Source organism: Oenanthe melanoleuca, chromosome 24 (genome assembly GCF_029582105.1).
Source record: "Oenanthe melanoleuca isolate GR-GAL-2019-014 chromosome 24, OMel1.0, whole genome shotgun sequence".
NCBI classification, from domain to species: domain Eukaryota; kingdom Metazoa; phylum Chordata; class Aves; order Passeriformes; family Muscicapidae; genus Oenanthe; species Oenanthe melanoleuca.
In genome coordinates, this window is record NC_079357.1 from 6,829,102 (window position 1) to 6,845,948 (window position 16,847).

The following is a 16,847-nucleotide window of genomic DNA, read 5'->3' on the forward strand; positions in this document are numbered from 1 at the left end:
AAAGGGACAACATCCCGAAGTCAGAGGACAGAGAGGCAACCAATACCTCCCTCGACAGCACAGATCCCACAGAGCCTCGAGCAGAGCCTGATCTCCGGAACCAGCAAACACTTTCCCCACAAAGCCCAGCTCAGGCACGGAAACCTGCCCAGCCCAGTTGAGCACAGCACCCTCTGCCCAAAGCAGCAGCAGCTCCTCAGCCCTGCGCGGCTCGGCTGCTCAGGGACAGCGTGACAGGCTCTGCCTGAGCCATCCCCGTGCCTGGCTTTGGGAAGAGCAGCTGCTCCCTGCTGCAGCCCTGCTCCTCCGGGTCTGTGCGAGAGCAGCCTCGGTGAGGAGCACACGCTGCTCGCTGGTGCAGGGAGAGCAGACAAACTCCTCCGGGCTCTCTTGCTCCACGCTCACGTCCCACCATCCCCGAGCTCCTTCCCCAAGTCCCACAGCTCTCAGATTAACCGGCTCAGCTCCTCCCGGGGCTGCCTGAAGCACACACAACACGGCCCAAGCCCCAGCCAAGCGCTGCCTCCCCACTGCCCTCCAAAAAAAGGCTGGGCTGCTCCCTGCTCCTCTGCAATGCCTGTGGAGAGCTGCTGTGCTACCTGGGCAATGCACCGCGTACACCTGTAACTCGCTCAGGGAATGAAAGGGATGCTCGGCTGTGCGGAACAGGAGTGACCCATCTGCATATCAGCCGCCTGTGTTTCTCCTACAGCAAACAACGTAAGAGAAAGCATCTATCAGAATTCATAAAATGCACCCCTGGAGTAAAAGATTGATTTGATATTAACGGATTCGTGCGGAGACTATAAAGCGATTGAGGCAAACACTGACACCTCGGAGGTATCTCAGCCCTGGAAAGCCGCTGTCGGTGCAGCCTGGCACTGCTGCCAGGAGCACGGACCTCTCTCCCTCCCACGCAGGCACAACTTTGGGAGTGTCAGGCAGCACTAACTCACTGTCTGCCACCCAAACCCCTGTGTTGTCTCCTCGTCTGGCACCCGCAGCCCCCCCAGGAGGTTGCCAGCCCCGCGCTGCAGCCCGAAAAGCACCGGAGCATCCGGCCCTCCAAAACCGCTCCAACGGGGCCATCCCACCACGACGGGGACAAGCTGCCATCCAGTGTCCTCTGCCACGATGGGGACAAGCCCCTGGGACACGTGCAAAGTCTCCAGTTGGTCCCAGGACCCTCCGGCAGCCCCGCCGGGCACAGAGCATCCCCCAAAAGCCGCGAGCAGGACCCCCGGCCCCCCAGCCCCCGGCCCAGCTGCTCCTACCTGAGCGTGGCGCTCTCCCCTTGCCGCACTGTCACGTTGTCCATGGCTTTGGGGAAGGTGGCATCTCCGCTGCGCACGGGCACTCCTGCGGGCACAAGGAAGAGCAGCCTGAGACAGAGGACGACCAGGCACCTCCAGGGCAGGGCCAAGCACCCACCGACCCCCATCCTGGGCAGCGGGGACTTTTCCAACAGGCAAAAAACACACCCGACAAGGCGAAAAGGGGGAAGGGGTGGGTGGAGAGGAGGGATGGGGGGGAGCAAAACCACCGGGGAGAGCGCTGCGGAGCTCCACGGAGATCAGGAGAGCCCCCGGCAAGGCTGGCTGCGAGCGCTGAGCCTGCCGAGCGGCATCGGAGGGAGTCCCGCTGTCCTCGGGCGAGGGAGGAGGACGGGAGGGCCGGGGGGAGGAGGAGGAAGAGGAGGAGAGAAGGTGCGGAGCACGAGATGAAGGTCACAGATGTGTGGCTGCTGGAGACGCTACTTTCAGCTGCAGCTGGGCAGGCGCTGCGGAGATCTGGCATCAAAAGTTTATAACCCACGGAGGAAACGTGAGTGTCTGTGAAAGGAAGGGGAGGGCGGCATCGGCACCGGGGGGACACAGCGGGCCGGGGCTGAGCTGTTCTCCAGCTCTTGAGCTTTTGTTTAAATCACGGAGGGAAAAGAGAATTAAAAAAAAAAAAAAAAAAAAAAAAAAAAAAAAAAAATTAAAAAACCCAATAAAGCTCCCCAAAATCCCGGTTCTGTCGTAAGATCGAAACTTCCCCGCGGAGCTGCAGGCGATGTCGGCGATGCTCCTCGGCTGTGCCCAGCGAGTCCCGGTGGCGGCTCCGGCTGCGGCTCAGGCGCGCAGCGGGGCGGGAGGGGCGCGGGGGGGCGGCGGCAGCACCCCGGCCCCGGCCCGCAGCATCCCCGGGGTTGTCATGGCAGCGGCTCCAGCGCTGCCCGGCTCTCGGCTCCCGCACGGCCCGAGCCCCGCACACGGGCGGGCGGTGCGGGGCGGGATGCGCAGGAGGACACGCACATTAACCCCCGCCGCGCCGCGCTCCCGCACAGCCACCGCGGCTGCCACCAGCCGAGGGATCCCCCAACCCGCTTCAGCCCCGCTGCAGAGGGGGCTTTTCTCGCACCACGCACCCCCGAGCTTGCCCTCAAGAGCAGCAGGTTGCCCAAACCCTCACCCACCCCAGCATCTTTCCCTGCCTCCACCTGTTGATGCGTGTCCCTGTGGGGGACTGGCTCCACTTCTCTCTCCCTGTGAGAAACAGGGTCCTGTTCCCACGTCCTTGCCCCATAGGATGGTGTAAGAGAGCTCCAGAGCATCTCCTGTCCTGTCCTTGCTCTCTGAGATCCCTGAATTAGGGGCTTTCCACCCTGCCACATTAAAAATAAATTTCAACCAATTTCTTCCTGTGGAGACACCCGCAAACCATTTATCTCCTCAAAGAGCAACTGAAGGCACCAAGACCTTGATGACCATCCAGACACACCTGTGAGTGCCTACAGAAGCAAACTAACCCCGCGCTGCCAGTGCTCCTCACACAGCTCCTCACCCCCAGACCAGGCTGGACCTTGGCTGTGTGCCTTCCTCCAAAGAACATCTGCCTTCTCTACTGATGTATTCCAGGGAACCTGCCCTTTCCAGGGGGGAAATAACCACCAGAAAAGGAGTTTTAGCTAATTCAGAACGCCAACATAATTCAGAGATCCAAACACAGCTGTTAGAACTGATAAAGGGGTTTTGCAAGGGGTTTTCAGTGATCCCAAGTCCAATTTTCAGCAGAGCAGGTTCTTTGTACGTGGCAGTGGGACTCAGTGACCCTAAACACTCACTAGCCATGGGCTGGCACTGCAGGAATGTGTGTTGGAGCCCAGCACCAGCTCCAGCATCAGAATGATGCTGCAGCTAGGATTAATAGGACAGCCTGGGAGCCCAGGGAAGCACGGAGAAAAACAGGACTGAGCTTTCCATCACAAAGCTCTTCAGCTGCTGAAAAGTTGGCTTAACCCTGAATGTGCAGGTTGTCTGCTTCCATGCCAGGGATTCTTCTGGGGGGAGGACGGGAGAGGAAGGACACTCCGTCTCCTTCCTGAGCTGCTCCACTGGCATGGAGGAGCCGTGTGTGCTGGAAGGGAGGGGGCAGCAGTAGCCAGCACAAACCCATGGCAGCCCCCAGCAGTGAGACCACAGGCACTGCTGAGCCTCACCCAGCAGCAGGATTGGCTCCAGGGAACATGGGTCTGCTGGGTAAAATGGTGTTTACCCCGTGGGATAGAAGCTGTAGACATAGAGTGTGTGCAGCACAAAGCCTGCTGAGCCAGAGCAATCCAGGAGAGGGAAGATTTATAGGGGAAAAAGCCTGCTTGCCTCACAAAGAGACTCTGAGGAGCTGGAGAGCCATGGATCCATGAACGGATGCAAAGGCAGGGAATAAATGGACAGACAAGAACAAAACTAGCTGCTACAGACAGGTAAGAGGATATGGGGCATCAGGGAGGGGGGAGAGAGAGGGCTGGAAAATTGATGTGATCAATATTTATGTAACTGGGTAGGGACTCAACAGCCTGGAATGGCTGTGCAGAGACTGCAGGAGACATGATGGCTCATACCAGAGGCCACTTTGGGCACCCGACAGTGCTGCAGGCAGCCAGAGCAGCCTCTCCTGGTTTGGTGTTCTGGGCTACCCTTCACAAATATGTCCCAGTCCCACTGCTGGCATTAACAGTACCTCCCCAGCGACTGCACTGTCACCAAATGAAGGGAGCAAGATGGGACATGGAAGAGAAAAGGGCAAGGGAAAAAAAAACCCCTTGAAATCCAGAAGGCTGCAAAATTTGCATGAAGCACAAAGTCAGCAGACACAGGCAGAGGCACTCTTGCACCGAGACAGTTGCAGACCTGAGGTTGTACAGGGTGCCTTCAGTTCAGGTCCATGGCTAAAAATATCACCTCTCTGAGAGGGACTCAAGGCTGGCATAGGCCCTGGGGGCACCAGGCATATGGCAGTGGCGGATCCTGCTCCTCACAGTGACGTTAACAAGCCCTGACCTTCTCTCATCATCCCAGAGGCTCAGAAAGAAACTGAGCCAGCAAGGACGAGTCCCTGCACCTCCCCAGCTCTCCCCGCCCAGCCGATTGTCTATCTCAGCTTTTATTAGTGGTGTAGTTTGGCCTCCCTCTGAGATTTCTCCTTCGTTGCTCTGATCAGGAGCTTGCAAATGTCAGGAGTACAGGCCTGGAAGTAATTAGTGAGGGACCAGAGCCTGGGGGCCATGAGACAGCTCCAGCATCGTACTGGGAAGCAGCCTGCAGCCACTGGGATGTATGGATGGCCACCCTGGGTATCATTCCCCAGCCTCATTCCTGCTCCCAGATTATTTCCCCTTTCTCCACACAGCTCAGGGCACACTGAAATGTTCACTGTGCAGCAGGGAATGAGTCCAGCTCCTTTGGGATCAGTGCAGTGAGGGATGGAGTGACTGCAGACCACTGGGAACTGCACACTTGGCCAGCAAGTGCCACCTCCTCCTTTGGGACACTGCCTTTTCCAAAAGAGATCCAAGGACCATTTCTCACTCCTTTTAAAGCTGCCTGGGTAGGGGAATGCTAGGAAACATGGACACAGCTGCACCACTGAGATGGGCTTCACCCTAGGACAGCAGCTTTTCCCTCAGTGGGCACAACAAACCATGAGCTTGTTGCAGTCCTCAGCAGGCAAAGAAAACTGAATCTTAAGGCAAAGATAATGGGAAAGAACATTTTTTTCTCTATTTTTTCCCTTTCTCTGAGATGAACTTTGCTGTCTCTCAGCCGTTCAGCCTTGTTCAAAATAGAAGGGGTTAATGCTGCACCCAGGAAAGCAAAAACCTGGCAGAACTGTAGGGAAGAGCAGTCCTTGGAGGCCTTGAGCTTGTTTAATCAAAGAGTAATCTTTGCTCCCAGGGATTCGCCCTCCAGCACCAGTGGAACTTCTCCAGATCTCCCTCTGGAAACCCCAGACAAGCATTTTTGACAACAACAGCTCCTCACTGGTCCTCAGCTGGCAGTCAGCCACTGGAACTTTCCTCCAAAATTGGATTCTTTTAAGGCATCTCTCTCCTGGGGCATTGGGAATTTCTAACCCTGAGCATCTTGGCCACCCTACCTGGCCGAGACATCTGTGCCACCTCCATGGTGAATGTGGAGCTGAGTCTCGGTACCCTGCACCATCCAGATGGTGTCTGGGCTCGGGGCTATAAGATTTTTAACTAATTTCTTTCCACGCTATTATCTCCTCCTCCCTTTCCTCCCACCTCCTCTTTCTCTCCCTCCTTCTCTCCATCTGTCCCTCTCCCTTTTCTTCTCCACCTTTCTCTTGCACACTTGCAGCTGCTAATTTTTCCCTGGCATATTTGGCAATCCATCCCAACACCTCTTCCCCCACACCCCACCGCCCTGCTTCATGCTTTTCCCATTTGCTGCTGAATATTCTCATTTCTTCATCCAAAAGAAATGGCACGAGCACGGACAGAAGGAATATACCCCCTCCCCATGCACAGAGAATCACATCTCACTGTCCTGGGACAAAACTGAGCTCCCATCAGTTTGTGGGAGGGGATACAAAGCAAAGCATCACCCCTTTCCCAGGTGGAAAACCTCAGGGATAGGATTCACAGCTGCACTGACCACTGCCAGGCCAGTGCCACACACACACCTCCACTTCTCTCAACTTCCCAGCACAATTTATTTATCCCACTTAATTTTCCAGTTGTTTTATCATGTTTTATCTCCACACTGAATCAGGCTCTCTCTCTGCAAACGGAACTTTTATTTTCCGTGCTGTTACATTTAATGCGTTTTATTGCATGAATTTAGCAAAAGAAAAAAAAAAAAAAAGCCTGCTGAGGTAATTGTGGGAAAAAAATGTGACTTGTTCTTCACAGTGATCGTGGTGCTTGAGATCCAAGGGCAGAAAATCCAGACTGGAGGCTCAAGTTCCTCATTTACACCTGGCTCAGGGCCCAGGTAGCCTTCCCAACACCATCCTCAAGCCCTAAATTCACACACAAATCCTTCCCTCTTCCATAAAATCCCCCCAGGGCCACACAAACCCAGCCTGGAGTCAGGATGGCAGCGTGGGAAGGCGGGTTGTGGTTGAGCAGGACCCCCAGCACTGGGATCCCTGGGGATTTTAATGGGATTACTCCACACTTAATGCTCAGCCACAATCCCCGGCTGAACCCCGGCATATGGCGCCTTTAAAGCGTGTGTAAACCTGACAAGTGAGATCCAGAATAGAGGCAGCTCTGCAGACACCCACCTGGAGTAGTGAAAGCAGCCTCCTCCTTACACCAAATATGAAAGGAATAGAAAACACCAGCTCTGAGAACACCCGGTGCTGCTCAAGCAAAGCTCGGAGGGGCTGGGACACCCAGGGGCAGCAGAACTGTCACAACATCACCCTAAAAGCTTGAAAAACATGGATTTAATTTTCCTGCAGCATTTCTGACAACCATCCAGGATGGTTTAGGTTTTTAATTTTTTTTTTTTTCTAAATGGAAACAAAATGTTAAGATTTTCTCTGCGATGCCAAGATTTTTTTTTTTTTTTTGTTGCCATTTCTGATGGTATTTAATGCATTTGGGCAAATTTTCAGCTCCTTTGCAGTCCCTTTCCCTGAAAACCCAACTCTAGAGGGAAGGGATGGGGGGGACCATTACAGACATGTGACATTTTGCTTCATTGCCAAAACATTTCCATATCAAAACAACCAAAGTTCAGGCTGCTTCACCAAGGAGGTTGTCTTGGAAGAAAAAACAAAACCAAACCAAACAGCACAACAAAGACCCCATCACAGTGCACAGTCTCTGCCAAAGAGATGCTTCCAGGAGGCCTGTCCAAAATTTCCCATATCCCTGGGAAGCAATGACAGGACAAGGGAGAATGACTTTGACCTGACACAGGGCAGGTTTAAATTGGATATTAGAATGAAATTCCTCACTGTGAGGGTAAAAGGAGCTTTTTTTTTTTTCTCAGAGAAGATGTGGGTGCCCCATCTCCATAAGGGACCTTAAAGAACATCCAGTCCCACCCCTGCCATGGGCAGGGACACCTTCCCCTACCCCATGGTGTTCCAAACCCCATCCAGCCTGGCCTTGGACACTTCCAGGGATCCAGGGGCAACCACAGCCTGTGTTTGACAGGTTTTTCCATCATTAGTACCTGATGACTTCTCCCTGGGACAAAGTGTGGAGGCACAATCTCATTCCCAAATTAGTCCAGCAGTAGGAGAAACACCAGAAAAGGGGATCTGGACCACAGATGCTAAGCCTGGGCACAAAATATGCATTTGAACCCTACCAGCCATTACAGACTGGAAATGGAAAACAGGATCTGGGATCCACCCCTGCACCCACCACCGTCTCACCCTGGCCATGGATACACAGGGAGGGTTTTGGAGCCATCAGCTTCCCCCACTGCCAAGTGGAGCAGGAATGCTTCTCCCCTCTCCTGGGAACATTACAAGGCTCATTTCATAGATGCTCACAAAGTGTTTTGTGAGTTCTGCGCTGAACTAATAAAAGAACAAATAAATAGATATCACATCTCCCTGTTTATCCTGTTTCTAAACACGAAGCCATCACGTAGCCTCGAGGCTTATTTACAAAATACAGAGATGCAGGAATGATCAGAGAGCAGCTGTGCCACCTACACTCCATGCTGGAAGAGGGAAACATCACACTCTGGGCTGTCCTGGGAGGCTCCAAAAGGCATCCCCAGCACGGGTGAGAGAAAAGAAAATCCTATCTTCCCATCCTCCTCATTGTGTGCTGCTCTTTCTCACACCTGCATGACACCAGAGCCTCTCATGGAGCTTGCTGAGCTGGCACCACCAACTCTCGTGTTTGGGGGCAGCAGGACCTCCAGCAAATCCATCCCTATGTGATGCACAGGTGAGGAACTGCACACCCTGGAGCCCTGCTCAGACTCAGGGCAGCAGGATTTGCCTGCCCAAACCAAACCTTTTATATCAGCAGAGTAGCCGAACCAGCAAGATTTCAAGAGAGAGGGAAGAGAAAAAAATGCCTAACTGACAGAGAGATATAGGCGCCTTGAAAACTTGCATTCCCCTGAAGGAATGCCTTGTGCCCTGCAGCACTGAAGTGCAGCACTTGTGTTCCTCTGCCACCAGATACCCTCATTCCCTCCAACATGCTCCTCTCAGCTTGGGCAAGACAATCCCAAATGTCTCCATGGCTCTCACCAGCATCCAGGCAGCCCTGCCGTGCCACTCATGTTTAATGCTGCCCGGAGGAGCTGTGGCTGCCCCATCCCAGGAAATGCTCCAGGCCAGGTTGGATGGGGCTTGGAGCAGCCTGGGATAGTAAAAGGGGTGGGACTGTATTATCCTAGATGTCTCCTCCAACCCAAACCATTCTGGGATTTTCACACCTACACACACACCACTCTCAAACCAACCAACACAAACCAGCCTCCAGAACATCTCACTGCTGGGGCAGCTCCTGGGAGCTCTCAGATCCTGACTGTGCTGCTGCTGGAAGGGGCAGAGCCAGGAGGGCTGGGAGCTGCAGGGAGCTGGGTGGGATCTCTGCACAACGGGGGAGGAAATCTCTTTGTTCCCACTCCTCACCCCTCCACTCCCTCCTCATCTCCAGGTGCTGCCGGGCAGGTTTGGCAGTTCTGTCATGCAGGTAAAGGTTTGAACTCTTGTTCTCAGCCTGTCTGAACTACCCAGGCTGCTTATGCTGCAGGTCTCAGGAGAAATAAAAATTCTCAGTATTTTCAGTCTTCCCCTCTGTGGCCAGTGCAGGTGATGTTTTTTCACCTTTGAAATTCCTGCTTCTGAAGTGAGGGGGAGAAAACCATTAGTTGAGGGAAGGTTCTTGGTTCCTGCAGGCTTTGGAAAACTTCCCTTGGAGTTTGATGGGAGCTGTGGGTAAATGCTGGTGCAGGTCTCTGCTCTCAGAGGCAGCAGAGCTGCTCCCTGCATGTCTCACTGCTGATTTATTCCCAGTGGTATCCGGCACAATGAGATAAATATGCAAGTGGCACAGCCAGGGTGTGGATGGGAACATCTCCATCTTCCTAGGTCAGCTTTAATTCATCTGTTTCAGTCAGCCTGGCCTCAGCCATTCACTTCTGACTCCAACCCAATTCTCTTCAAAACCCAGTTCTGCCTGGATGCTGGGATTAAAATCTAGGTTTGCAGCAAACAAAACTAAGTGTGTTTTATGAGGAAGAGTAACCTTGGGGGAGGGTTTGACTGCAGTTTCAAAGGCTGAGCAAGGTTTCTGAGCACAGCTCTGACTGAGTTCTGCTGGCTGTCAGCAATCCCTGCTATCTCCAGGCTGCTGACAGCCCGACAATCCCCGATACCGCAGGAAGGAAACAACCTGCAAGCTGCAAAGCCACTATCCCATTTTGCAGAGAGAATGACAAGGTAGGAAAAGACAAAGGAACCCAAATACCTCTGGGGAAATAAGAGCTGCCCACAGCTATCCTGGAAGCCTCAGGTCCCTCCAAAGCATTATTCACTATGGACACATAGCTTGGAGCAGCCTAGGGTGTCACCAGGAGCTGCTGCTCCACAAACAACCAACCCTGAGGCTCCTTCTTCCTTAAAACCCCTTTAACCCCACCAATTCAAACAAGGACACAGTGCCTCAAAATCACAACTGTTCCCAAAACAGCAGGCACTGGGTCCAGATGGATCTTCCCAAGCTGGGCAAGGTGGTGCAGGACACCAGGGTGACCCTGCTTGGGCTGTTCACCCCCAGGGAAGGGCATGGGAGAACAGGATGATCCAGAGAGCTCTGTCCCTGCATCCCCTCCCGCTCCTCGTTATTAAAGCTGGCATTTGTCATGTTAAGCAGCTGCTCTAACATAAAGCAAAACCACCAAGAAAAATGTGAGTGTTGCAGATGGACGGCATTTTCTTCCTAACTGCTTTATTTTTATTTATTTGTGGGGGTTTTTTTCTTCCCATCTCCTTCACCCTTTACAACTACCCCTGGCTGTGTGAGCCACCATCCTGATAAGCAGCCGCTCGCTCGCTTCTTCTGGTCCTCGCAGGCTCTTCTATTCATTGTTGTTTCTCTGTCGCTACAAATTGGCACTTCTAAAGAGATTTCCAGGCCAAGTATTAACCCCCTCCGGAGCCCAGGCACATAAACACACACGTTATTTGTCAAACGAGAGGAAGGCAGTCGAGCTGCAGGAAAATTTAAGTGACTTGTCTGAAAGAGCAGCGAGGAGCGAAGGCGGAGGGGCTGACAGACGTTTCTTACTGCTACAGGACCTGCTCCCTTCCAGCCCTGTCTGCAGCCAAACCCCTGAAATCCTCCCTCTGCCCCATAAATCAGCATACTCAGCTCCCTTTCTGAACTAGAAATAGGACCCAGGAGTCCTGACATCACACAGCACAAAATCAGGTTTCCTCTCATTGCAAATTCTGGTCGAAACTCCTTTTAGAAAAAAAGTTTTATAGAGGTTTTTATTTATTGTCAACTCCTGGATGATAAAATGAGGCCGCTACAAGCCCTATTTATTTCCCACCCTCGCAGGAAATGGAGGGGCTGAGATGTGAAACAAATCCAGGGCTCCAGCACTGACCCTGGGCTCGTGCTGGTTCGCAGAGCGCTGGGTGATTATTTTATAATAGCTGATAGCATCTGTGATTTAATGCAGCTGTTAGAAATTAGCAAGGACTCCATCGAAAGCGTCCCAGTCACTCATGATAACAGGCTAATAAATCATTCCCCCAGTGCTCTGTGGCATTTATGGTTCTATTTTAGAGATGCAAAGCATAGATCCGGCTGCTCTCCTGGATTTATTTTTATTTATACTTTTAATAATGCAATTAAATAAATAAATTTAGGATGTTGTGACTCTGTTGCCAAAAATGGCACCGATGAGAACTTCCCCTGCATGACTTCCCTTCGTTATTTTCTCCCCGCTAGCCAATTAAAGGGAAAACAAATGGCTCCAAAGCTGCTCCAAGATATTGTTTCCAATGCATGGGGTAAAAAATCTCACACCACGGAAATCCAGGGGAGGCAGGAAGGGAGATGGGGAGGAGAATGAAAAGGTGGCTGGCTGTCACTGTCCTCTCCATCCAGATTTCCTCCTATCACACCTCAGCCCTGGACATCGAGATGCTACATTCCATGGAAACCTACAGGAATGCACTCACAGATGCCCAGTCTTCAATCAGCCAGCAAACCCAGCTTTATTAATTCCTTATGGGTGAAAATCTGGAGCATTCCTTATGCTCCTAAGTAAGCAGAAAAGCAGCAGATTCCCTGTATCTCCCTACTGCAATCTGGGTGCTTAAAAACCTTCCCTGGAATGGGATGCCTGACCCCAGAGCAGGAGAAGGATGTCCCGAGGCCGAATGGCCAGCTTGGCTCTCCACTGAGCACACCCTGCCCTGTCTGCATCCTCCCCATCAAACCCAAGGAACTGCATTTGCTGCTGGGCATGGTGTGTCTGGTTCAGCCCCCCAGAGAATGGCCAAGGCAGGTGGGAGCACCCCCACACAGAGGGAGCTCATTGCTCCAAATCCTTCCTTCTCCCTCTGTTTGCACCTTGCAACAACGCATTTTGGGACACTCTTGTATCCCAAATGGCTCCATAAACTTCACAAAGGATGTACCAAGGAGCAAAGCACCCATCACTCTGCTCACCATCCTCTTGGGATCCTCCTGCCTCTGCCTTGGCACACTCATTTTTCCACCTGCCAGAAACCAATATGCAGCAGCCTTCAAATGTCTCACTGATGGGGCTGGAGCAGAGCAGAGACAAGTGGGGTCTTTGGAAATGGGAATTCAAATTCATTCAGAACTGGGAGGAAAACCCTGCCTTTCCCCAGGCTTGCATGCCAGGGAGAGGTCAAGATGCATCTCTCCTGCTCTTCCACCTAAATGAACTCCCTGAATGGACCATGTCCAAGAATCCAGCACACCCATGGACAGCTTCAGGGTCACAGCTCCTTTTGAAGGGCTTCTCTGACAGGGTTCACCAGGCTAGCCTTGCTCAGCCACTTCAGAGAGAGAGAGGGAAAACCCTGGGAGCAGAACTAGGACTGGAAGTGCCTTCACTGACTCCCAAGGGAGGCTCAGGTTGGCTCACATTTTGAGCTTTTGTGGATTTTTTTTTTACAAAAATGAGCCTTGTTGTCCATTCCCTCACAGGGCCAGTGAGCCTGACAAACACACAGACATCCCTGGTGCTTTCAGGGTCAGCTTCATCCCAGGAGCTTTCCATCACTTGGAGACCTGATCCATCCTGAGTCCTCTGTGGAGAACCCTTTCCCAAGGTGGGGAGCGAGCACCCCAGTGCCTCACCTCAACATCTCCTTGTCTCATGCCTTAAATCCCACCAAAATATTCAAATAAGACTGTTCTGTCTCCTTCATCTGAGAGTATTTTCAGTTAATAAGGAGAAGAAACCAATTTATTTCTCAGTCACGCACTAAACTCTGGTGTTAGCAAGTTTAGAGTAAGCCAACACCCAATAAAGTCTGCACAGACTTCACTGGAGATGAAGCAGATCTCTGTTGGGTCCATTTAAAATGCTCTAAGCATTTCCATCATATCCTTACTTTTAAGTAGAGTTGCAGTCAGAAAAATTACTCTGCATACATGACCCCAGAGGTTTCATATTTCTTCTCCTGCAGTGACAGTTCCCAACCAGATCTGCTTAATTTACAAGTTGGAAGATAGGGTTGCTTCCCCCCACCCCGTCCTTAAAACTGCCAGCCCTGCAGATTCCTCTGGAATGGAAATAATTGCCTCCCCTCACCAGCTCTGCCACTGGAGGATATACAGCCCTGGTCATGGCTCCCCAGTGGATGGGACAGGGAATCCCATCCCAGTCCCATCCTGGCTCTCACTGACCATAAGCAACCCAGAAACTTGGAGAACGTCAGGATCCCCAGCACTGAGATGCTGAAGATGGAGATCTTTGGAGCTGCAGAAAGCCTCCATGCCTGATTGTGAGGTCTCCTTTTAATTATAGAAACTGATTTTTCTTCTATTACCGTTTAATATAATTCAATCTCTCATTAAAGAAAGGGTTCAACTGCTCTGATCTTTTCCCATTGAATAAAGACAGCAGCAGAAGGCTCTGGGAATTGGCATCACCCACCAGATGGGCATCTCCAGCTCAGGAGGGCCAGGGCAATTGGGTCAGCCAGGAGAGCTGCTCCTGGTGGATTCCCAGCTCCCTGAGGAGTGAAAACAAGCAGAGCTGCTCCCCAGAGCTCCGAGCAGGGAGATCAGAGGTGTTCTGAGGAGGAAAGGGCAGGAAGCACGCAGCCTGGGAGCTCCATGGGGCTCTGAGCTCCTATTTGCTCTTCCTGTAAGTTCTTTGGGTTGGCACATCTCCTGGACAGAGGAGCCATAGCTCCAGCTGGGATTTTTCCTGCCCTTTCCAACAGCCTGCTAATATCCTCAGTCTGACACTGAAGCTCCCCAGATGTCCCTCCCGGCCCATGAAGTGTTTTGATCCTGCAAAACCCCCATTCATGCCTTTCTAAAAGAATCAAACCTAGACAGGTATTCCCATGGGTCCAGCCAGGCCTCATCCCACACCCAGCATCCAAAGAAAAGTCCTGTTGCTTTCTTCAGAAAACACTTGGTACAATTATTCCCTTCTTTACCCCAAATCCTCCTTTAGCATGCAAGAAAATGAAGCAGCCTTGATCTCCACAGAAAGAAGAGGGTTTCAGAAAGCACTTGTAGCAAGACTTTAATAATAAAAATTCTAATTAAATTTTTACATGTTTAAATACATTTGTCATGTATTTTCATTAATAGCATTTTGTGCTGTCTTTAATTTGTTAATCTCCTCACCCTGTGCAAATAACCTCCTCCAAATCCTGCAGCACATCTGCCACACCAGCAGCACAGGGAGCTGGAAAACATTCCTGAGGGTACACAGCATGTGGGAGCAGAGATCCATGGTCTTCTGCTAGGATCAACATGAATGGGAATGAGAAACACAACAGAGGGAGCTATCTGGAAATGGGTATCCACAGCCATGTTACACCAACTCTATGGCAAGTGGAGATGTGAGAATGCTTTTCCTGCTAGGACAAGTACACAGCAAGTGGAGAAGCAAGAGGACTAAAGGAATCAGAGGCAGCTCTCAGAAAACATCCTGGTTTTAAGAACATTGGCACTTTAAGACAAGCCACTCAGTTTTCCAAAGCCTTGAAAATCTTCTGAGCTTCAGCTCCTCTCCCTAATGTGGAAGACAAAAGTGAGAAACAAGAAATGACCCCAAATATGTTTCAGTCATAGAATTACAGGATCATCACAGAATGGTTTGGGTTGGGAGGGACCTTAAAACCCACGTTGTCCCACAGCTTCCACTATCCCAGGCTGTTCAAGCCCTATCCAGCCTGGCCTTGGTCATTTCCAGAGATCCAGGGGCAGCCACAGCTTCTCTGGGAAACCTGTACCAGGCCTCACCACCTTCACAGGGAGGAATTTCTTTCCAATATCCCATCTAACCCTGCCCTTTGTCAGGTTGAAGCCCTCACCCTTGTCCCATCAGCAGTTCTCAGAAAACATCCTGTTTTCAAGACTACACTAAAGACAAGTTCCTCAGCTTCTCAAAGCCTTAAGGATTTGCTGAGCTTCAAGAAATGACCCTAAATATGCCTCAACTGATTCTGACTTCTATGATTCCATCTTCAGAGGGGGCAAAAAAATAGCAGACTTTCAGCTGCTTTCCAGCTGCTTGTTGATTCCTGCCTGGTGTTTAGTAGCTGGGCAGAGCTCTTCTGCAGTTATGTATTTATTTCATGAATATTATTATTATTATTTTTAACCGTGGAATCATTTTATTAATATTAATAAACCCGCAGAAAGAGCTAATTTCCTCCATCATTCTCCTAATTACCTCTATTGAATTGTGAGGATCATCTGCATGAATAATGATTCCCCATGCATTTGCTTCACTGTTCAGCAAAGGAATCAGCAAGAGCTGGATCCTGCACCCACAGATGGCAGGGAAGGAGCTTTGGAACCACCACCAGATGCCTCCTACAGTAACTCATGGCTTCTCTCCAGCTTCCAAATCCTGGCTGGGCCACCAGAGTCATCCTGCATGAACATGAGGGGTGGTACAGGTCTGCTAAGGGGAGGTGACTGTCCTGTGCTGCTCCTCAGGGCACAAGGGCTCTCTCTGCTCCTCTGGAGCTCCAACGCCTTCCCAAGTCCTTTCAAACACAGATCACATGACAGCCCATGACTCTCTCTCTGACCCTCCAGAGCCAATGGTGGTTTTGCCAAGATTCTGGATGAGGCAGAACCTCAGCCTGGGTTTTGCCCCAAGAGCAAGGAGCCATCGGAGCATCACTGAGGAATTGCTGTGACTTACCCTGGATCCCTGGAAGTGTCCAAGGCCAGGCTGGACAGGGCTTGGAGCAACCTGGTCTAGTGAAAGGCATCCCTGCCAATGGCACAGGGTTGAATGGGATGGTTTTTACAGAAACACCAAATCACAGATCTAACTAGGTTGGAAAAGACCTTTGAGATCATCAAGTCTAACCCTTGATCCAACACCACCTTATGAACTTTAAGGTCCCTTCCAACCCAAACCCTCCTGGAATTCCATGGTATCTCCCTTAGTCACACACAGGGACTGGAACCAGAATGTCTCAGATCAGGAGGAGGAGGTGATGCCAGTGATAGCTCTTCTCAAAGCTGGGTATGCAAGGCAGTCTTCCCAGGAAAGACTGAGAACAGAAAAGCCTTCCATTTATTTCTTTCCTTGAAAGAAATTTATTTCCTTTTCTTGGCTGATGCCAAGATGCTTTTCATTTCCAAGTCATCTACAAGCTCCTGAAACCACAGCATGGGAATGTTTTCCAGCTCCAGATACACCCCAGGTGCTGGTGTTCAGCACAAAACCAAGGAAGATGCATCAGTGTCACCTCCACGGCTCCTTCACAGAGTCCCTGCTGTGCTGGCTTTGCAAGATGAGCTGCAAGGAAAGGGACACCAGCACATCTCTGCAGCGTGTGACTCCAGCCCAGCCAGGCACTGACAGCTGCTCAACCCCCTCGGGCTTGCTGGGGGACCATAAGTCTTTAAAATATGTATGATGTTCTTGGATGGGCTCCACTGACTGCAGCTCCCCCACGCCAGCAGGCCTGCGGGATGCACAGGGACACCAACACATGGCACTGTGACACCACGTCCCCACAACGGACCCTGGGCAGGACCTGGCATTCTCTGCCACCACTGCTGCAGGACAGCTGGCTAGGGAGGAAATTCTGAGCACGAAGGAGAGCTCCATAACCATCGCTGTTCTTTTTCTTTTTTTCCATGGACCAGCTGCTTGCTCAGGCAGAGGGAAAAGTTGGGATATTTCTGAGTCCTCCAGTCTGTTTCACTCAGTGTGAGCACACTCAGCTTCTGAGACACTTTTCAACCATGTCACCACACTGCAAGGTAGCCACAGGCTGCCTTTGTGCCTCCACAAAGTTCCCTTTGGAAAAGGAATAGGACACACATCCAAGTTTTCCTGGTGGGTAGAGGGAGGGTAGGTTAGTGAGGCTCT

The 16,847-nt window shown here is 51.4% G+C and overlaps 1 protein-coding gene across 3 annotated transcripts in view; it reads right to left on the minus strand.

The window, feature by feature from the left end:
• LOC130262553 (opioid-binding protein/cell adhesion molecule homolog) overlaps positions 1-16,847 on the minus strand; it is a 297,077-nt gene that overhangs the window by 106,045 nt on the left and 174,185 nt on the right. For 2 of the 3 annotated variants that reach the window (XM_056509789.1, XM_056509791.1), the window contains exon 1: positions 1,275-1,446. In XM_056509789.1, coding sequence (XP_056365764.1) covers positions 1,275-1,441 — 167 coding nt within the window. In that variant the 5' untranslated portion in view covers positions 1,442-1,446. Of the gene's footprint in view, positions 1-1,274; positions 1,447-16,847 lie in introns of those variants that run through there. The other variant, XM_056509792.1, reaches the window with a different exon arrangement.